This window comes from Taeniopygia guttata, chromosome 3 (genome assembly GCF_048771995.1).
Source record: "Taeniopygia guttata chromosome 3, bTaeGut7.mat, whole genome shotgun sequence".
Lineage (NCBI taxonomy): Eukaryota > Metazoa > Chordata > Aves > Passeriformes > Estrildidae > Taeniopygia > Taeniopygia guttata.
The window spans coordinates 33480904-33504743 of NC_133027.1; the positions used below are offsets into that span (position 1 = coordinate 33480904).

The following is a 23840-nucleotide window of genomic DNA, read 5'->3' on the forward strand; positions in this document are numbered from 1 at the left end:
TGTAATTAAAAACAGTAATTGTTTTTTTAAGTTTAAAGCAGTTGTTCATTTTTAACATTATTAAATCTCACCTCTTTAACAGAATCAGTCCTCTTTCTTTTAAGTGTTTTGCCAGTGGCAACACAGAACCTTTCAGTTCTCCACAGTGATGTCAAGCTCATACTGAGCATTGTGCTTTGCTGAGTTAGTTACTATGGAACTGTTTAACCTTGCCATACTGTAATTATTTTTATTGCTTTCATATTTGGTGAAGCCTCAGGAGCTGGGCATCTCTCAATCTGTAGCTGACACTCTAGGACTTTGAAAAGCTGCAGTACACTATGGAAAGTAACTGAAGTTCTGGTTTGCTTAGCTTGTGGTGAAGTCGATGTTTTTAAAGTTCATGCACTCTTGCATTTAGTCCTAATAGATGTATTGTGTTCATTTACAAACCCTCATATATTCTGCATGTGATAGTATTCTGGAAATATATCACAATAGGACTCCATTCTGATGGCCTTATTTATGATTCTGATTTATGGACCTGCTTCCAAATGTTCGTGTTGCATGGCTTCTGGTAGATATGATTCTAAAAATGATTAAAGTATTTTTTTCTTGTTTTATAATCAAATCTAATTATACAATATCCATTTGAAATTAAAAAACCACCAGCTTTAAAAAAATCTGCTCATAAATTAGAGTTTGGAGAAAGATAATACTTCATATAATCATTAGTTGACAAGTATTCTAATTGTGTTTTGTTACTTAAGCAAAACCACTGTTAATTGCAAAGAGTATCTCCCATTTAAAACAATCAAATTAGAGATTCTTAATTTTAGCTATGATTAGGGGTGTGGAAATACATGAAGTTTGCTTTGCCTCACTGTTTGTTAGTTTTATTGTTGGCACATAGGAGAAATAAAGAATCATCTAAGGCGTGTATCCAGGTTAGTTTGCAATTAACTTTTGAACATTTGATGGAAAACAGAAATTGAAAAAAATAGCTTATTCATCCAAGCAAATTTCTGGTTTATTTTTTTATAGTAATAATTTTTTTTAAATTGAAGATGGTTTCCAACACAGACTTGGAATAAAAACAACATTCCTTTTAATTTTTTTCAATGAATCATCTAGATAGCTCAACATTTCTGTTTTAATTTCCTCATTTAGACTTGCACTAAGTTCCAAGTAGTTTGTCAAATGCATGAATTCAAGAATGTGCAACTTTATATTCCATTATGTCTTCAGTAGGAAGTGCGCTCAGCTCAGTCCCTTGCAGGTTTGTGTATACATCTTTGATAAATACTGAAAATATTTTACTTTCCAGTTCTGACTGATTTTAGAGAGTTTGTAACTTTTTTCTTGGAACAAGGGTATCAGTCTGTGACCCAGTTCTAAAACACTATCTGTGTCCCATGCTTTACAAATTAAAAAATTAGGTTGTCTGTTGGAGAGTGTTTCTAATAAACTACAACAGAAAAGTACAGAGATTACTCTGAATATTTTTATGTTGTTGTCTAATTGTTTAAATCCTTTCAGAAGATTTCAGAATCAAAGATTTCAGATACCGTGGAAGATGGATTAATTTTCAAATGTTGACCTCTTCTCATGATAGCAGATCTTCCTTTATTATGACTTTCAAAGACAGAAACCCAGAAATGGAAGGCACATAGTGTTTTACCGCTCATTTCTAACCACCCCCCCAGTATTAATTCTGAGAATTCTGTAAAAGGAAATTAGAAACCAGAAAATAGGCTTTGAAATAGGAAAGAAAGACATACTATGAGGTTTTGGAAAGCTCTGTTATTCAGTAATTGCTGATGCATAGCTTAGGTAGCATTACCCAAGTTTTATATCACATTACTTTCTATGTACCATTTTTACTTTTTTGACACTTTAAAATAGTTTTATCATTGTCACTGTCAAGGCAGGATGGGAATGAGAAGACCCAGATCAGAAGGCTGCTGAGAGTAAAACTGTACACTATATAGCTGTTTGTTTAGGGTTTTGTAATCAAAGCACCAAATTCTATGTAATTCTCAATATTATATGTAAGCATTAAGTCCAAATTCAGATGCGGGTGCTGACTTGTCACCTGAAGTGAATGGCAGAGGATATAAAGGATGAGATTAATCCTCTTTAGTTTAGGTATATGTAGTAGACCTTGCTGTCTGCTTCTTGTAAAAATCAACCAAGCAGCTAAGATTAGCTAAAAATTTGCCAACATGAAGATAGATAGTCATGCAAGGCTTTGTTACATAAATTCTTGAGAATTGGGCTCGTTACAACAAAACAGCTTTGATTCAAAAGAGCCAAAGCAGTTAGACATAAGGTGGCATTTGTCTCACTTGAATTCAGATTTCTATGATATTTCCATCTGACTTTCTTACTTTAACTTTCCATTGTAGTCAAGGGAAGGGAAAAGTAATTTCTTGTCCAACCTATGTTCTCATTCATAATTATCATAATTGGTCCTAGTGTTGTTTGCTTCTTTCTTCTGGCTCTGAGGAAGAACATATAAGTTGATAACTTGAAATGCAGATATTTATGTTAAAAATTTCCAAAGTTAAGGGATGAAAATCCCATAATATCTCTGCAAAAATGTCTTTTTGGATGATCTGAGCAAGAAATGTTATTTGAGCAAAGACCTGATCCTGCAGAGCATTGTAACAGGTAGTCATGCAAAGCATACTTCTGTCTGTACACTGACAAACATATGTAAATAACACTGTTAGATGTTTGGAGCAAGGTATATTTTAGTTACTGTAATTAATAAGTTAAGTTAGTTATCATGTATTCGAATTCTATTAGTGTCCACAAGAGGCTGGTGACTGATGATGATGGATTGTACAGGATATGTGGATTGGAGCTTCTTGTGAGATGCTTTCAGCCGTGGTGTGTGTGATGCATGTGCCTCTAAACAGGAAGACCTGTAAGACCAGCAGTCTGTGCAGGCCACTGCAGAAGAACCCAGAGGAGTACAGAAGCACTATGATTCTGAGTATTTCCCGAGACTTTCATTGCTATTCAGCACTGTATAGCTAACAGGCATGTCACTGGAATGTCAAACTGCACAGAACAGCTCTATATGGAAGCAAATGAAGGGCTGAAATATTCCTGTGGCTGGAGAGCCTTTTTTTTTTTTTTTCCAAGCTGGCCTGCAAATTAGAGACTTTGTGAATGTCATTTTGGACTAGTTCAGTTGGTAATCAGTTCATAAGGGAAAAGAGAGTTTTCCGGTAGCTGGGTTCAGCTAGATGATCAGAAGGTTTAAAGTACTGAGAACTGAGCTATTGTCAGAGCTTGTCATCATAAGCCTTTCTCCATGTATCTATTATGTATCCAATGGTTGATCTGGGCAGGTGTGGTACATACCACATGCTTTATTCTGAAGGCAAGTGTGTCTGATGTGATGTAGGGAATTCTTCAGGCAAGCTCCGCTTTCCAAGAAGTTTACTTCATTTATGCTGTATGTTTAATCTCTTCAAACATAAGTTTATATACATTTCAATAAAGGTTTCCTATGGTAAGGAAAAAAGGCTATACTATTTTTTCCCCAACTATGATAGAAAATGTCTGAAATAGTTAATAAGAAAAAAAAAACTGAGAATATTATGCAGCTAAAGAAGCTGAATACCTTTTGCAGTCTACTGTTGTTTGAGGTACTAAAATGACTATCAAGTATATTTGGCTTTTTAAAATTTCTACTGTTGACTTTTGCTGATGCATCAGATTAATAATACTTTACCTAGGTAGAAAAAAAAGAGATTGGTGTTATGTAGACCTTATGAAAATAATTTAACTTGCATCTGGACATCTGTTCATCCTTTCTAAGTTGTAATTTCTTTCCTTGTTATTCTTGTAAGCACAGATTGTAGCATATTTCAAATTGTAAATTGCTAAAGGTGCTGCAAAATAGTACTCTGAGTAAATGTAATGTAATTTTTATTCCATGCAACTACTGATGCTACTGATAACAAAGGAAATAATGGATGGATAGAATAATTAGTGGATCTGCATTTTTTTCTTATATACATAGTGTGGAGATACAGTTTTGGGAATATGTAAATCTCTTCTTTGAAAGGCAGAAATGAGAGAATCAGTCAAGACTTGGTATATGCTAGAAGAGTTCCATACGCCTTTGAAGAATATGCTTTTGCTGCATATGTCATCCCCTATTACAGATTAGATTTTAAGATGCTTACATGTCTGACAGAACTGGAAAATGACAAATGGTTCATGCAGTTTTCTCTTCCCTCTCATATTATCTTGAAATGATACCATTATGGAGAAAGGAGTTTAGAAGTGTTCCTACAGAACTAAAAGGTAGCAGGGCTTTGACTACTCTTAGGTGCTTGGCAAAATTGAGGATGACATGTAATCAGAAAAGCTCAGATGTGTTTGGGAACAGAAGCAGCAAATATCGATTACATGAGGAGAACTCTGTCAACTAGGGTATTATTGCTCTTAATATTGGTGAATCATGTCATTCATGGAAACATAATAGTGGAAAAAGAAAAAAGGCTTAATTAAAGATACCAAAATACATCTCAAAAAAATTGGTAAGTAATATGTCTGTAAATCTTGTTTCAAAGTCAGGTTTAAAAAAAAAAAAAAAACAAAAAAAACAACACCAAAACTAAAAAATCCCATAAGCCAAAACCCAACAGAACCAAAAATAACATGATTATAAATGAAATGAAATTTCCTATTTGAATTTCTGGTGCAGTAAAGCTTTCATTATACCTTTTTTAAAATGTAGATTGATGCTGCTTTTGCTTCCTTATTCTCAGTGTTAATACTGTCCTTTTCCTATTGCTTTCTTTACAGCTCATTTAGTTCTTTTGCATGCCTGAAAGCATGAATAAGGACAAAGCGTCAGATTTTTGTGGCATGTGTGGTATACCTGCTAGTCTGGAAGACCATTTGATTTTTACTTAAACCTGTGCCTTCAAATAGATAGTTTCAATGTTCCTTTTAAGCTCCCTTCTTCATTGAGCATTCCTGCTTACAATGATTTGCAAAATGGAATGATGTTACAGAAAATTGAGCACTGCTTCCTTAATGCTTTGTGGGTGTTGCAGTTGTCTATGTGAATAGCACATATACCTTATGTGCTCTTAACAGTTCAATTTCCACGAAAGGTAACAGATTTTGTTACAGATTTACCTTTGGATTTTTATTTGGAGAATTGTTTAATGTCTTCATTATGCATGCTTTTAACACAGTTTCACTAAATGCTTTTTTGGGATAAATTATAAATGCACAGTTCCTGTGTCAATGGCTTTGTGGTCTGCTTTAGTATTCCACAACTTCATAAAATAGAAAAATAAGGAGTTGTAGACCTAGGTTTCTAACTGGGAATCACTGATAAAATGATTTTTTGTTTGAAGACCAACTACAGCTTATAATTAAAACTCTTTTTAAAATCTTAGATAAATATAGTAAAATGTAAATGAAAACTATGGAATCATAGAGGATACTAGTGTAAAACTATAACTTCATCTTTCTTTCAAAACATTCTTTCCATTTTACAGGACACATCAATATCTTGGATTTCTTAGCTTTGCACACTGTTTTCTCTCTAAACACATGTGACAGATCTGTACATAATGACTTAGAACATCAGCTTGCCCCGTTGGAACCTCCTTTGTTGGTTTCATTTGGTTTTGCTAAAAATAGACTTAAAACAGTGTTTGTCTATCTATAGAGCTTATGCATAGCCATCACTGTTTTAAAGACCAGGAAGATTAACTGATGTTTGTTTGGTGCTTTCTAAAATGTTCAAGTGCTGCTGCCACAGTCAGAAGAAGCTGCTGCTCCAAGTTTGGCTCTGAAACAAGCAGAATTTGTCTCTCATGGATTTAACTGATGCAGAAGTTATTAACAGAGTAGGTTTCTATCAGGGATGAAGGGTATTAGCTGCATAGAGTTTGCTTTGAAGCTAACATTGAAATTATGGTTTGCATGGCTGAGACATGTGGAAGATGAAATCTGGTTCTATAGCATATTTTAAACTTAGTATATATTTTGGGTGACACCCTCGGCCTGACTGGTTAAAGCTAAAGCTTGATCTGGCAAAACAGCAACCACTATTAATTCTGTGCCCAGAGGGGAAAATGGGTTCTACAACCAGTGTCAGCAGCAGCTCCTATTCATTGCTACATTGACAGCATTTCTGGTGTAGATATAATTTAGGGAGACAGGTCGGGATGAGTTAAAGCTGAACATCTTTATACAAGGTATCAGAGATAGATTTAAGGTTGTTGTGCTGAGGACTTGGGGATCTGAGGGTTCAGTTTTAGGTAGGCACTGATGATATAGCCTCAGTCCACAACTGATTCAGTGCAGCTAATGTGGTGGACCTGAGTGTCAGAGTAAGAGTGAGTTTATTGGGACTCATAGGGACTTTGGAGATATGGGAATGGGATACCGGACTAGGTTTGTGGTGAGGGAGAAAGAGAGCAGCAGCTAAGTGTGTATAGATCTGTGCGTTAATTATGTGAGCTGCCGGATTCGTGTAAGGCTTGGATGTCCAGGATTTGTGCAGCAGAGGACATTTTGCTGAAGTTGGAGGTGTTCCTGAAAGATAAGCTGAAGTGTTCTCGGGCAGGATATATGATTTATATGGCTTCATTAGATTGAGGATTAAGACATTGCTGGTTGCAGTCTTGAACTTGTATCAAAGGCAGATAACCAGATACCTCTGCTGAGTTGAACCACAATTGTGAATGCACACTTGCACACATATACTATTACAAAAGAATTTATGGCAGCACAATTTGTGCTGTATGTCCTGTAGAATTATTTATTTTCTGCTAAAGTATACATTTGAAATGCATGTAGCACCAACATTACAGAATTAAAAGTCGTTTTAGAAAACAACCTTCTTGAATCCACTCCAGTTTAGCTTCCTATTATATAAGAAAGGGTTATTTTCACTTGATTGCAATAGTAATTCACATAGGGAGAAGTGGAATGCATAGAGCAGAAAAATTAGAAAAATAGAAGAAAAATATATTATTATGTCTCCTTTCTCATAGACAATGACACCCCAGGTAGTATGATTATAGTGCAGACTTTGAAGATGTAACTTGTACGTTTAGAATTTCTTGGCATCTGTCATTCCTTTTTTGAGTTGGCAAATTGAGTTGGCAAAGCCAAATTAAACCTCTGGGTGTATTGTCTTGAAACAAGATCATTTGTGCTCTGTTTCATCTTTTTAATTAATTCTTTCATTAAAAGTTCATACTAGTGCCTCTTGAGTTTTCAGATTATTAAACTTCTAGCTGAACTTGCAGTTTTCAAGAACGCTTTATGGAGCCTTATCAGTTAATCAAAGATCTTTTACTAAGCCTAGCTACAACATTTTATACAGAATACTATAGTGAATTGTGTATGATAAATATGAGAGAGTGGAGTAATGGAGTTATAAACTTAAGTAGTATTTCTGCCTATTGGCATAAGTTATAAAAAAAACTTAGTTTAGAGTAACTGGATAAATTAACCATTTTGAGTTCTCCCTACACAATTTGATTAGTTTAACTATGATTCAGTCCTGTTGATTAACTTAAACAGAGTAAATTAACTGAATGATTGTCAAAGTATGGAATAGAAAAGGTTGGAAACAACATCTGGAAATTATCTAATATAACAACCTGCTCAAAGCATTTTTTGCACTTCTATTTGCAACAACTCAGGATTTCTTTTTGCCAGTTTCTCCAGCCTTTTAAAATCATTCTGAACAGTAGCACAGTCCTCTGGTGTATCCATCACTTCTGCTGTTGTGTCATCTCTAAACCTACTGTGTTTGCTAAATTTTCTAGAAATGAGATTATAGTTGCAAATTAGTTGACATCCTAAAGAAAAGATGTTAAGTCATGTAGAGAGAGACAAGTCATTTTTCTACCTACGAAGGAGTAATACTGCAGGAAAGCTTATAGGAGCTTCAGTAACACTCTAGGAGTTACAAACTAGTGAAGGTATAATTATCAGTTTATGGAAACGTAAGGTGAATATTGAGACATGCTCTGAAACTCCTAATTTTTCTCAAACTTCCTGTAGAAAACCTTTCATACACCTAAGAAACCTAGAGGATAGCACATAACCCACTAAATTAGCCCTTAGCTTTCCAGGGCTGAAAAATATTTCAGAGGGACCTTGAATAACAGCTAGAACTAATTATATTTAAGTATGTTCCATATCTTTTTTCTTGTTATTTTTAAATTATTTTAATGAAGGAGGAAGTTTCAAGGAAAGCAACACATTAGCTTCTCTCTCTGTTTAATTTAGAACTTGCCTGAATTAAGAAGGATCTTGAATAACTTAAATAACAAAATTATTTATCTAGAAACTGTTGTACTTGGATCTTTTAGGAGCTGTTTTGTTTTTCACCTGGATGTGTAGTTTAGTTGGGAAGTGTGCAGCTTATATGATAAGCTTGGTGAACCTTTCTTTGTGTCCACTCATGTCAGAGAATATGCTTTTTTTTTTTGCTTTTTTTTTTTTTTTTCCTTCCGTGGGAGGTAAAGTGCTGCTTTTTAGGCCATGCAGACAGAACGGGTAAATGACCAAGGATTACTGAGATCTCAAATTACATCTAGAGTCTAGAGCAGTGTTTGCCAGGAGCTGGAGTCATCAACATGGTGATCCTTCACTGTGATTAACCTCCCTTCTGTATCCATCTAGATATTCTTATTGTCTGCTACTATTGTGCTACTGCTAGGTCTTTGATGTTATCACACCTCCCTTTCAGCCACCTAAACGCCATCATAATTGCCTTCCTTTTTCTTCTCAAACCTGATTACATATCAAACCTTGTGTATCTTTCACAGACTCTTAGCTCCAGAGTAGCCAGGAGAAGGTAACACCAGAAGTTTGGGGCTGAAGAGGGCAAGGCATTTTTAAGCTTGAAAACTCTTTCTCACTGAAAATAAGAAGTAATTCTAGGTAATTGGTATGTTTTTCTCAAAAGTAAATGGTGTATAATTCCAGTTAGTATTTCCAATATTGATAGCAAGATTAGTCTAGTGGGTTGTGCTTCTGTCAGATAAATGCTGTATTGTTGAAAGACATTATTGTACCATCTGCTGAAAACAGAATAAATTTTCAGGTATAATGTGAAAAGAATACTTTTCTGTCTCAGAAGCAAGGCGAAATAATCAATTCTCACATGGTAAAATTCACCCACATTGTAGATGAGGTAAATGATAGTGTTTTCTATCATTAGAGCTTTTTTCAGCTTGTAAATTTTGAAAAAAGTTTATCATTCAGACTGAAACCTTTTTTTTTCTGTAGATATCTTCCTCAGACCATTTTTGTGAAGAGAAAGACATAAGTGCCTACAGTTTTCACAGAAGCTACCATGGGCTTTGCTTTGAATTTATGCATTTCTGTGCAATAGCAGGCATTGTAAAATCATGTCCTAGACAGCCATGAATGCATAAGCAGCTACACTGAAAATATTCTTTCTTAAAGGTAGGAAGGCATTACCTCACTCTAAAAGCATTTATGAAGTTAAAGTAATATTTGTGGTATGTGTGGGATTATATAAATGATTGTCATAAAAAAAAGTATTAATTCTGTATTTAGAGCAGAGACTGAATACTACACATTTCATGCCCATGCATAATATAAGAACAGAAAAAATACTGAACAATATTTCTTCTAATTGAGCATCATCCATTCTCTATAGTAACAGAAGCAAGAGCCCTTTTCAAAAAGAAAAACAAACCAAAAAAACCAAATCGCAGCCGAACACCTGTAGGCATAAAGTAACAAATTAGGATTGTAGTGCCATTATATGGATTTAAAATTGCCATTCCTAGCAAAAGCTGGGAGCTAGTAGTACATTAAGGAACTATATAAAATAAATAACATCATTATTTGCATATTAAAGAACATAGTCTGAATTGTAGACGTTTATTTCCTCTACGTTTCATGATTCAGCTAGTGAATGCTTTGGTCAACCTTTGGAATGTGTCCCACTACTTTATTCTGCATGGTGATTGCTCAAGAACTGCTCAACTCTGTTTAGCTTAGAAGAAAAATCTACTTAAATTTGAGTGTCTGAATTTAATTAATTAGAAGTTCGTACCTATGTTTTTGTAATGTAGGAGCCAATTGCAGTCTGTGGGTTATTCAAGATACCGTCTTTCATGGTCATGGGTTCTTAAAAATTAATTATCATGCAAAAGACAGCTCTTTCTAAACCTGTATGTTTCTCTAGAGTGTATATACCACTGTAGAAAAAGTAGAGGAAGTTAACTTTCCAGGAAAGCATAAAGCTGCTGAGATTCTCCTTATAAATGATTTAAGATTACCAACAAGGAAGACAGTTTCTACTCCCCTAATGACTTTAGAGAGTCACATGGGAATTAAACTGCTTAGAGAATTATCCTTTTTATGGAATAATATTTTTTATTTGCTATACAGCATAACTAATCACCTTTAAAGTGTAACTTTTAAAATAATATAACAATTATTATTATATTTCTCAAATTCATAGTTTTCTACAGATAGTGTTGCTAAATAGGCCAAGCAGTAAAAGGTGTTTTGTGATGAGGATTGTGAAATCTTGTCACTATAATTGTAATGTAGTATTCTTTATAAGTGTGCTAGTATATTAACTAGGCAACATATGATGCATGAGCAAGAGTTGATCAAAATGTCAAAAATAAATTATGATCACTAAAACCAATTATTATTGGTTAATTTGTGGTTTGGGTTTGTTTTTAAAGTTTTGCACCAGTTTAAAAATACAATAAATCATAGAATGGGTCAGTTCCATCTTTTATAATCTTTATGGGATTCTTTGTGTACATGTTCAATGTGTTTAGATATATTGCTAACAAAATGTTAGTTTCCATAAAATAATGTGGATGAGAGGAATAAGGGGGAAGAGAAGTTGTAATTGCTTCCCAGAACATGAAAAATTGTTAAACAAGGAGTAGTCATTTTGTGTACTGGTGTGAACAAGAAGAAACTTACTTGTTGATTAAGCTTAGAAGTCAAACTTATTGAAGTACTGGAATACATTAATTATGAGTATCTTTTGGTGGTGACATAAGTATACTTGAACATATCTCAGGGTGAGAGGTGGGATTAAACACTTCAGCACCCTTTCAGCCATATATCTGAGCTCTTAAATGCTGTTTTTTAATATTATATTAACATAAATAATTATGGTCAAAATTTTCACAAAGAGGGAAAAAGGAGGCAGAACTACACTGAAGATTTTCCCTACTTCTGAGTTCTAGGAGAAATTGCAATACTGTTCTAAGAGTGTGAATGCTAGTTTGGGGGAGATTGTTATAATAAGGGTGTAATAATTAATGCTAGTAGGTCAGCAAAGAGGCTTTACAAGAAATGTACAAAATTTGACTCATTTTAGAAAACAACTAACACATCCCACTCTCAGGATTTCAAATTGCAGGAGGTTAAAACTTTCTTTTTCAGGCAGTAATAAAAATTCAGGATGTAGATTAGATGTGTCCTGGCAGGCATGTTAAACAGGTAATTTTTGCATGAAAGTGACTGGTTTGCATCAAAAGGAGCCTTTTGGGAATTTCATATTTGGAGTCCTGTGAATTCTATGTTTCTCTGACAGATTACTTCTGATATCCCTGCTAATATTCAGTATTCAATGTAACACCTGTGTATAATATAATTTATCTCTAAAGCTGGAGGAAATGGTAATCTTAAGAGAAGGCTTGGAAACAGGGAGGAAAAAAAAAGGAGATGAAGACCTGCACCACTGATCGATACCTTAGAGAGTTGTGCACAGTTATACATAAGGATCTGAGTAATGAGTAATTACAGTTGTGTTCACTGAATAGCATTTCAAAGAATTTCAACTGTAACAGCTAATGAAAAACCAAAACAAAGCAAAACCCAAGAAAAATCCCTAATAAAGATTGATAGAATATGCTGAAATAGTATTATAGGTGCATAAAGTTATATAGTTATATAAAGTTATATAGGGCAATATATGAAATATAATTGTATAGTAAACTAGAGAAATTATGAATGAACTGTAAGCAATTGTCCAACCAGGTTTATGTTGAATCAGCTCAAATCAGTAGTACTGACTAAATATTGTTTTGTTTTGCTATGTATTATCTATTTTTAAAAATATTTATTTGAGGAAGAAATCCATCTGCAGGAAACTAATTCTTTTCCTAGAACTCATGGTCTAATAGTAATTCTGAATACTACTAAATTCAAAATTTAAAGACCAGATCCAGAGCCTGTTGCAATCTCTAGAGGATATTTTACAGTCAAATTACATTAAATGTTTGAATTTATACTGTGATAACATTATATAGTTGCTGAGTTTAGGTACTAGTGAAATAATAGAATTAACTTAGAATTAATAGTATTTAAGACAAGAATTACGAATTTGTTCATGTAAGTATAATTGAGTTTCCTTTTCTTCTATTTAGAATCCATGTAGAATCCTCCTATACCAAAGGATTCTATAGATCGTTCCTAGTGATTTATAATTCTTGCTTCTTCTTCTTCTTCACATAGCCCTTAATTTGTATCACTGATTTTTATTATGGCTCTATGTAAGGCACAGCTTCATCGTTTTTTGTTGTTTATGAAACAAACTCTTACCTAATGCTACCTGTACTTATCAGTGATATCTGCCCTGGTTGTCTTTTCTACCTGATGCTCTGAAAACACAATTCTCTCCTCTGTCTCCTCATTCACAAAGTGTACCACATTTTAGCAAACTTGAGGTATTCTAACTGCTTTTTCAAACTTTGTGTCCTCCACTTTTGTTATGATGCCTGTAAGAAAGCATCAGTTACAGTAATATGTATTCAGTATCAAACACAAATTTCTGGTGTAAAGAGAAATCTTAGTAGTGTAAGATATCTGTACTACTGTATGATTGTTTTCATGCCATCCCATTTTCCTTCTCTTACTGCTCTTGTTTGAACAGTTTTAAACTGCAGTGTAAGATATTCAAAGAAGAAATTAAGTAGAGATTTGAGGGGCTACCAGCATACAAAGAAAAGGGTATTTGAGATTGCTCCAGCAATTCAGTCATATTGATTCTTAACACTGTTGGAATGGGGAAGAAATTTTTTGGTTTTAGCCTGACTCCCAGAAAGATATATCCAAAATGAGATGTACTAAACATAGAAGAGTTCATAGGACAGTTGCCATGGCAAAGCTATTCTTTCTGTGACGGGGGAAGTAACTGGGAGGACTCCTGCTTTTCCATGTGACCTTGGTAGTCCATCAGTCTCTGGTCCTGTGGGACAGCACCCCGGTGAGCTGCTGCCAAGCCAGAGAGCAGTATTCAGTATTCTCCCTTTGGAGCCAAAAGATCATTTGCTGACTTGGCCCCCTGGCACATCTTTTGTCATCCTGAGCTGCTTCCTGATTGATTCTCCTGCCTGAAAAGTGAAGGCAGAGGAACCAATGCAGGGCATTTTAAATATCTTTGCTGGCAGCTTTAGACACTACTGTAACAGTTGCAAGTATGAGAAATTCAGAATAGCAGCATGCAACATTGTTTTTAACTCTACACACAGCACCACCACCTCTCCAACCAAAATATCTCAAGTTTTTGCTGGTTCTATTGTCTTTAAAGATGCATTCCTTATGACCACTATTGTGACTTCATTCTTCCACCTTAATCAGTATCCATTTGGAGATTACACAGATTTCTCTGTGAGCAACTGAGTGCTGTTCATGTGTGCAGAAGTGATGGCTCCCAATGAATTTCTGCATGAATTTCTGGAATAAAATAAACATGATACATTTTGTTGTAATCTGTGCACAAGGTACCTTTTTTTTTTTTTTAATTGCAGTTGACTCAGCAGGAGACAGACTTCTGGAATTTCACTGACAAAGATAACATGCCTGTAGCCATTTGATCAGTAATACCTTACTTGTAAATTACCTCCCTACGCTAAGTTCCAAATTCCAAAGAAGACTTTAAAAAAGTAATAAAAAAATAATCTAAAAACAGGAGTCAAAAATACCAACTTATTCCTAAGGAACCTATTTCTCCAGTAGAAATTTAAGACAGAGGATTTTCAGTCAAATGCATCAAGAATTTCAGAAATTTTGTAGATATTGGTGTAGTTATGGAAATAAGTTGACAGTGCGGTCTGTGGATTTTTTTAATGGATTTAATTATGTTGAAATTAAGGCAAATTGATTTACTTGCCCTTATGTTATATTGAGGGTCATGCTGGAGCAGCAATGGACAATTCTCTTATCCAATCATAATTGTTTCTATCATTGGCAAAAGATTTTTTTCCCCCAAAGTCTGAATATTTAAGTGTAAAAGCATTTGCATGTAAAAAACAAACTCAGAAACAGACCTTCCCTTTTAGTTGACATATTTCTAACAAGGCCTTCAGGGCTTTGTTGCTATAGGAAAATATTAGCAAATAATGTGAAATTCAGTAAGTGCACATCTGTCTGCTAAGCTAATAAATAAAACATAGAAACATAGATGGATTATATTAGTTGCCAGTTGTATCCAGGAGTATAAGCAGTGAACTGTGATACTTAAAATAAATTGGCATCTTCCAAATACTGTTTGAAAAATAATTATGGTCCCTGAAATGATTTGCCATAATAATAAATTTATTTTTCCACTTCTTCATGCGATTCTAAAATTAATTAACTATGCAAAAGTAAAAATATGTTTTTGTAATTTAATCAAATATCTGTTAGTGCCAAGAACTTTCTGGGGTTGAAGAGAGTTCTGCTTCCTTTGATGTTCTTTATTTGCAGTTCAAACCATGAAATACTATGTTTGTACTGAACATAACACTTTTTACACTATAAAATTTACATTTTTATAACATTCAGTGTGAACATGGAGCCAGAATTCTGTTCCAGTCAATTCATAACTGTACTAGAATAAAGGAAGTTCACTAGCAAACAGGCCCCACTGCCTTTTTGGCAAATGCATTATTCTGTTGAAACAGATCTTCCAAGCAGTTAATCTAGAATTAATATACAAATTTGATGTTATAATATGGGTTTTGACATATATTCATTGTGATAAAACTGCAAAGGTGCTCTGGGAGGAATTTGAGAGCATCTCCTAATGTACTCTTGTGTTGTTGCAGATGATTTTTCATATCTGCAGTTTGATTGCAGATGATTTTTCATATCTGCAGTTTTTTAGTTCCATCCACACTATCGTATAGAATAGAAGTATTCTTTTCTTCTTCTACTTCAGGATTGGAGCAGAAACCATTCTGGACTATTTCTGGGTTGGATTTTTTTCTTAACTACTTATTTTCCTACTTGAATTTAGTAGGATATCTTTCTTTTTATCTCTAGTTTTACTTTTACTCCTAGTATCTTTTAAAATTCTTTTTTTCTTTTGGGTTGTTTTGGTGGGAGTGTTTGCTTTGAGGCTTTTTTGGATTGGTTTGGTTTTTCAGGTTTGTGGTGGTTTTGTTTGGTCGGTTGTTCAGTTGAACATGGTGTTTTACTCTAGCACTTAATGATCCTTTTAGCTTCATTCAGCAATTACTTGCATGACAATATTTACCTCACCTTCAGTGCCATGCATTGCCACCTGTTCTACTTCTTACATATAGATTATTTAACATTTTATCAGTGCTTTCACATTTTCCTTTAATAGATTCACTTTTATTTGGGCATATGTTTCCATTTCCAGTGTTGGTACTTGGAAAATTCAGCTGTTGTACCAGCAGCTTACACAGAAAAAAAGCAACTTCTCTAATTTGTAATCTTTAAGATAAAATTATTTCTGAATAATTTCTGAAAGACAATTAAATTCACTTTCTCGAACTTTCAGATCAAGCAGTGTGGTCTTTTTGGCCCTTTCTTAACTTAAAAGTCAGACTATGTAAAAACTTCGTAATACATTATTTAATACTTTCAGATGCTTTCTGGTTCATTCTTTCATTAAGAACTTGGAATTCTTTTTTAATAGAGGTAGAATTACTTTGCTGGTTTGTTTTTGTGTTTCTTTGCTGTAAGAACTTTAAGTAAAAATATTTGTTTGGAAAAATCTGAATTTGTTCATTTAGTTTGGTTTTACCTACTCTTTCCAACCCTTGAAGGGCAGTTGTGCTGTAGAAATACCAATGAATGGGCATTAGTTTCAATTTAGGAAGGTTATGTCTTATGTCATAAGATATGAATACAGCAAAAAGAAAGCCTTTGAGAATTGATTTTTAAGTAAGCAAGGAATTTTTTTTACTTTTTTTTTTTTATTATTCTATGGACTGTGTGAAATTTCAGCCTTCTGCAGTCTGATACAGACACAAAAATAGAAACAATAACACGTGTCACCAACTTAAGGAGATGCTACATATAATACACAACCAAGCTCTGTTGTAAATTCTAAAAGTAACTGATTTCTTACCACCTGTTTCTGGTGCTTAATTTGTGGGCCTGCTAGTACATAATATTTAAGACTGAGCAGTAGCTGTGTCTTCCTAGTTAGGGTGCACTGCGCAGAGTAGGCTTGTGAGTCATTGTCATTGCTTGGCTTTTTGCTGTCAGCCAGTTTTTGCTGTCTTTCTCAAATCTTTTTGAAACTCCGTCAGCTTTGGATTGTTAATAATTTTTCCCTACTATTTCACTATACAGTTTGCTTTAAGACTGATGATTTTTCTATTTTTAGAACTTCATGCTCTTGATTGACTACTTTTGGAAACTAAACAGATATTCATTTAATTTTTAGTAAATACTTATATTTGTGTCTTGGTTTAAAAACCTCAACATATATTCTTTGTACTCTTAGTTAAAGAAAAGGGTGCATCTTAGATTTTGTTTTTCTGTGCATCTCACCTGCAGTATTGCAGTTTGCAAACCCTAAGTGGCTTCCATAGTGAGGCACTTAAAACATTTATTTCAAGCTGGAAATGGGAAGGAGATTTGTATATGTCCTTTTAAATAAAGTCAGTACATAAAAGTTCTCCTGATGTCTCATTTTCTTACAAAGAATTACTTTTTTGCGAAGAGGTAGGTTTGTACAGTGTACTTGCTGACTTAGACTAACAGATTGTGCTGTTCTTCACAGCTTACTATATTCTTTACCATACCACTTGACATACCACTTACATAACATACACATTTGATAAATAAGAACAGTAAATCCAGTCTGGGAATACATAGGAAAAACACTTGTGTTGTTGTGTTGCCTTCCACAGCACTTGGATAACATGAAAGGGTTAGCATAAGCACAGGATGTCTCCTGTTAGACACATTACATTTTCCCAGTGTCCTGATCCCAGCCATGACAGGATTGATTTTTACAGTAGTCAGGAGGCGGCATGACCAAGCATAGGAGGTTATTCTATACCACCTCACATCATTTCCAGGGGCAAGAGGAAGGGCATCTCTTCTTAGGAGAAAGGGGTTTCCTATAGCCATGGTGTGGGGAAGGAGCAGTTATGTGGTGGTATTTTCTGTGAATCATTCCCCTCTTTCTTGTCCACTCTGTCATTAGTATTTTTGTTGTTACTGTTCATTTTCCTATCTCCTTACTATTTCTAGTAAATTGCTCTTATCTCGACCCATGATCTTTAGCTTTTGTGCCTCCAGTTCTCCTCTCCAGCCCTCCAAAGGGAAGTGGTAGAGGGGGAGCAAGTAGCAGTGTGGTTTCAGTGGGAGCACTAATTTGGAGAATACCATTCTAAATCAGGACCCCCAATCTTGCTATCTCACAGTTTCTCTCCAAAACTATCCTTAAGTATTGTGTTATGCTAATTTTCTTATACATCATTTGTGTTTGTATTGCATTTTCTCCTCTTTCATTTGCCTTCGAACGATGTTAACATCCAGAGTTCATTCTTAAAAGAGATTATGAATTTGCATGAGTCTCTTAATCATCTGTGTCAGTATGCTCTAATCATGTTACTATTATGCTATATCTTTCTAAAATAATTTTGAGCTTGATAGGCTCTGCAGTGAATACAGCAGTTACTGGAGTAATCACTGTACATGAATTAGTTAACTTCTCTTTAAAAACAAATACCAAAGAAATACTTTCAGACATGCACAAAGTCAAAATAAATCTAAAAAAATGTTCCTGTGTTCCTACAAAATTGCCCCCACCACTCAATGACTGTCTTCTCAAATGCTTTTAATATAAATGCAAGGAGAGCATATCAAAACACGAGTATTATAAAAGCAGTAGAAGGGCAATTACAGTCTGTGTAGAATACTAATGTGCTACTTAGTGTGAAGTAGGCCTGTGTTGCAAGTTCAATTTATAGGTGAGCCAATGTAGATTGTTTTCAATATGAAGTATGACAGGCAGTGATATTAATAAAAACTTGTTGCATATATTGCCATCACTTATTATGCAATTAAGCACAGTTTTAAATCCTAAGATAAATCATACTGCATGCAAGAGCAGCAAATTAAAAAGCACTCCAAGTATTTTATCATTATTCTTAAATCAATTAAGGTAGCAAGGTGGTGCTAGCTATTGTAAATTTAAATTTTGAAGATTGTGGTTACTGTAATTTTTATTCATTAATGTAATGAATTATTATTTTGTTTAACCCTCAAGAGTTAGTTCTTTAAAGTCAATAACCAAGTACAGAAAATAAGGTTATAACTATTGTTCCAATGCAGAGCAACTGTTCTGAAATATTTATTAAGGTTGTAAGAGAAACAAGTAAAGATATAAATGAGAGTGGCGGCAAAATTGATCAATTGGTGATAATGTCTTCTCAGAAACTACGTAAGAGACTAGAGAGAGTTTTGAATAAATACAACATATTTAGAGACTTGTAAAATCCTTGATTCTGAGAGAACAAAAGATTATGATTTAAAGAGCAAACAAGTGAGAGTTACAACAGAAGTATATAAACCAGTGTATGATATAAAGAAGAGAAACTGAGTATTTTTCCATGCCCTTTATCATTGTGCAATAACTAAATTGAAATTTCAAGGTAAGAAAAATCCTTGCATCTAAGAAACACCTTTGTTCAAAGATATTATCTAGTATATTTTTTTTCCTGATCTTCAGCTCCTGCACAACGTTCTAGCTCCATTCTCTGTGTGAATATTCTATAAAAATTCTTGTCATATGAGCTAATTCTCTGTAATCTTTCTTCCTAATTCACCTCTTGTCTGTTGATAGAAGCCACATTTTGGCTGTTGATATCACTGCAGATGTGCTTCTCTCTAAGGCAGAACTTTCAGCCAATACTTTGCACTTCTCTGAGGATCCACATCTAATGGATACTTAAGACTGAATTAGAAGAGTAAATCCTGTCAGTACTGAGATTCTAACATATATCTTATTCTCAGAAACTGTTAGAGGATGCTGCAATTTAAAAAAGGAGTAGTAAAGAATTAAAAAACTGGAAATTTTTTTGAAAAAATTTGTTGTTTCTGAATGTTTCCAAAACTGTTTTGGTTTTTCAGAAGGAGAATGTGGTACCCGTTGGTGAGGATGGGATGATCATGTCATTTCCATCATCACAATAGTCTCCCACCATTGAAAGAAGCAATACATGTGGATTACCCACCTGATCTGTTAAGCTTTTTTTTCATTTTTTGGTATAAATGTGATGAGAAAACATTGGTTTCAGAAGAATGTTCTATTGACTGTCTGAATCTCCCAATTCTTACAGTCCCGCTAATCACCAAATACAGTTTCTTTTTTTTTTGCTGGTGGGCACTTTTCTTGACAAAAAGGCAGTGTCTTAAGTCAGGCAGCATTGACTTAATGTTCAAACAAAGCTGTGAGAAGAAAGATGTTTGTCCCAAACAATGATGATTTCCAGCTGATGAGTGAAGACAGAAAGCTGACTTTTCAGACTCTACTACCTGTTTTTCAGTGTTAAGGAAAAAAAATTGTGAAGCTTTGCACAATTTCTGCAGTTAGTAGCAACTCTGACATTCATCTGCAATGAAGCCAAAGAAAGGCAGCAAAAGGCATTGACTTTATCCAGAAGGAGGTCTTCAGTTTCATGTTTCAACACCAGCAGGAGATGCATATACTGTGTCTGGCAGTTATTACTGTGTCACAGTTATACTGTGTCTTCATTATTACAATTTAAAGATTGTGGTATATCAGAAGAACTACCTTTGGAATTGTTTGAATTCTTTCAGACAACCTCAGGCTAGACCAGCTGGCTTGGGGATTTGGTAATATTTCGAAGCTCCCATGTCTTCAGACTTGTTATGCTCGTCTTGATGACACAACTGACTTCCTTTTGTGAGCTCTGACTTCCCACAAGCGTGGGATTCTGCCTCCTTCCTTTTCTCAGTTGTTTACTAAGTGAGAATATAGGAGAAGCAACACAAATCCTTCTAGAAAATTAGTTGTCATCCTTATGAAAGTCATGAGGGGGTATTGTACTGTTCAGCACATATATACATGCACTCTGTATGTTTCTGGGATGAACTTATATTTGCCAGATTGATCCCTGAGGTCTTTCAGACTGACATTCATTCTGATTTGATCATAAGATCACTGTACATCCATATCTAGAATGCTTCCTTTTTCACCAGATGTTGGCCAGAATATCTCTCTGTTAACAAGGCTATCTTAAATCTGGTAAAGTCATGAAAATCTCCACTTTCAACATCTGGAATTAATAGATTAATTAAACACAACCAAAGCAAAAACAACAAAAACCCCAAAACAACCAGCCAAAAAAAAAAAAAAAATCAACATATGTTGATTTAATTTCATTTGGGTGAAGGAGGTTTGTTGAGATTTCTGTGGCTGCATGGGAGCAAGTGGAATATAAGTGTGAATGAAAGTTAAATTCTATGCATAAGACCAAAAGCATGACATTGGAATTGGGAAGAAGTTACAATGATTTGCATCATCACCTTCTCTAGCTAGTTATTAAGGTACACGCAAACATAAAGTTCTGCCTAAACTGCCCTCCCTCAGTGGGCAGACCAATGTTTTTGTAATGTCTTCAAGAGTTTTTCTTCCAAGGTTTATTCATTCATCATATGGATATTATAGGCAGCAGGGATTGTGTTGATATTCCCTGTCAAGCAAGGTGTTGTACAGTTTTCATAAAGGAGGGAGTACCTTACATAGAAAAATACCTTTCCCTATGATCATCTATCTGTAGGTAATGCAGTCTTTCAAGTGATAGAGTAGATGAGGTATTTCTTTTCAGTAAAGATTTTAGAACCATATTAGTATCCCTTGCCTTAATGACAGTTACTTTTCAGAGGAATCCAGTTCTGTGCATCATACATAGTGAGGCTATACTTCTTCACTGTCCCACATGTACAGCCAGAGTTGGATCCACTTAAATAATGGTGTTAACAACACCCACATGACAGCATAATTTGAGAAAAGTTTTATAAGATACCTACTCTCACATTGTAGTAGACACAAGAGGCCTAATACATTCCTCTTTATTACTATTTCAAATTTTGACTATAATCCCTTATTTTGAGAATTGCATTTACTCTATATCTTTGTGGGTACATTTGTATTATCACAGTCAGAAGTGGTTCCATTTCTCATTGAGATCTTTCACAACAGGTTAAGTTTTCTTCTGATCTTAAAAACAAGTGCAAGTTCCTATAAATGGAAAGAAGGTTCTTCAGCTGAGATTTTTGCCTTTTTTTTTTTCTAAAAGACAGTGGAATTAAAATTAAGATACTAAGTTCCTTCATCTGCACATGAATATTTGTATACATGAGTATATACAATCTCAGACATTCAAAAACTTGATTGGAAAAAAAAACCCAAAATTGATTTCATTCTTGTTGCTAAATCCTGTGTCACTTGGGGAAAGAAGTGTTTGGAATAAATGATAGGTCATATTTTATTCTGGAAAGAGAATATAGCAGTTGAGAAAGTTTCATGGGAAAGTAAAGTAACAGACGGAGTAGTAATGGTTCAATGTTGACCTTGCTGAACACTAGACTAAGATCCCACTGAGGGAAACAGCAGGTGGAAGTAGCCTAATTAACCCTTTAGAGTGAAGGTAGTCAAAGTCTTTAAATTCTTACTGTCCAGAGGATTGAGAACCAAAAAGAACATTTAATGAGCTATAGTTCTATATGGTGATAAGCCTAGCTCCTCCCTCTCCAATAGGGAATATAAAATACAGAGTATTAAGGAAGAGATGTGGAACTGGGACAGTACCAAATGAGAAATTTTTACATTTCAGACTGGAATCTTAAAAGCTTTACTAAATAAATGACTGTGTGTCTGCCCATATGGCATAGAAGAACCTTAACTCAATTTAAATGAGTTAAGGTAGCAGAAACAGTCAGAGCATGAGTTCGCTATTGGCTATTTTGCTGTCATCAGGGAATCTTGAAGGAATTAATTGCATGGCTACCTTAGAGCCATAAAAATGTAGCAGTATTCTTTCTTATTTGTTCACTCTGCAAGTTGCTGTATTATCCCAGAAGTTTTCCCTGTGCATAGATATTCTTCACAAAAGCCTAAGCACAAGAATAGTGACTTTCTTTTTAAATAAAACCAGTTTGAGCATTAAAATAGGAAGGTTTCTTTATACTGCAGCTGATGTCTTTCACTCATTTGTAATGCTACAATTGCTATGCCAGAGAGTCCTGACCTTCTAAAAACTAGAAATTTTCTAGGAGTCAGTTACAGCATAACAAAGATGATCTATGTACCTCAATTCTGATAGGATTTGATTTTGTTTCTTCTCTCCTCTTTAAATGAGTCAGTCTTTAATGATTTTCTGTCATGTTTTTATTAATGTATTCCTGCAGTCACCTGAAATAATTTTGAAGAGCTAGGTGGCCTGTGTGTTTAGTATGGTTTGTTAATATGATCTTTTAATATCTTTCACAGTGATTTAAATCTTGTTTGATAGATTAAGCAATTATATTAAATTGCATTAAATTTACAGCAAAGAGGAAAGAATTGTATTCCTAAAGGCACATAAAAAGCTTTGCTAAATTCTTGTATGTATTATGATTATATATTCTGGTAATTATGACCTGATTGTAAATAATGTGGTACGTAAAATAACTAGAGGTATTTTGAATTCTTCCATCTGGTCCACAGTTAGGAACATGCTTTATTTCTTTTTCCAGATCATTTAATTAAAAAATCCCAAGCCTGTCCCAAACTGAAACTTAGCTATATTTTTCAAAGGCTAGTAATCCTCTGAAATGTTAAAATTTTTCTAATCTTTTCAGGCCAATTTTTTTATATATACCATGCTATATCTAACATTGCATTCTGATGCACAGTTAACCTGACAAGTGTGCCCGCAGCTGCAGAAAGACTAGAGTTCTCTCTGAGAATCTTTACTGAATATAGATTATCTTAATTGTGGTAGGATGATGCTATTTGTTGTTTTACACAAAAGGTCATGTGCTGTCTTGATGGTGGTGAGGATTAGAGACTGTTTTCTGTAACCTTCTTGAAACTCTATTAAGCCTTGAAATTGTTCAGGTAAATGCCATATCCTAATTGCATTTTTAAACTCAGCTTCTCATAGAAGCAGCTTGCAGAGTTTTACATAATGCTATGTAAAACTCTAATGCTGTGTTATTTTGCTGGTCCAGTCTGCTTCAAAACATCCATGGTTTTGTAGTGAATGTAAAGAGATTTTTGTCTTTTTCTTCAGGTTGAAGATTTGCTTATTTTGCACTCTTCCATTTTTCCCGCCAGTACCATGTTTTTGTGGGAAGTTCAAATTAAAAAAAAAAAATCTGTTTTGTCCAGATTTCAAAATCAGAGACATGGCCCAGACTCATGGTCTTGCCATTTGGGGCATTTGTCTTCTATTTTCTAGAGATGAGGGATGGAAAAAATAGAGAAAATCCAAAAGGATGGTGACAGGAGTACAACATGAAAAGGAATGGCAGAACAGTTTTTAACTGCTAAAGAAGACAGGAGAGGTTTTCAGATGCAATTCATG

The 23840-nt window shown here is 34.4% G+C and overlaps 1 protein-coding gene across 6 annotated transcripts in view; it reads left to right on the top strand.

Moving 5' to 3' along the window:
• Nucleotides 1–23840, top strand: part of MEI4 (meiotic double-stranded break formation protein 4) — a 129392-nt gene that overhangs the window by 92525 nt on the left and 13027 nt on the right. Inside the window, exon 6 of one of the 6 annotated variants that reach the window (XM_041715071.2) lies at nucleotides 254–22904. The exons of the other annotated variants lie outside the window; for them this stretch is intronic. Within the exon in view, the coding sequence (XP_041571005.2) occupies nucleotides 254–304 (51 nt within the window). The 3' untranslated portion in view covers nucleotides 305–22904. Of the gene's footprint in view, nucleotides 1–253; nucleotides 22905–23840 lie in introns of those variants that run through there. 6 annotated transcript variants of the gene reach the window in all.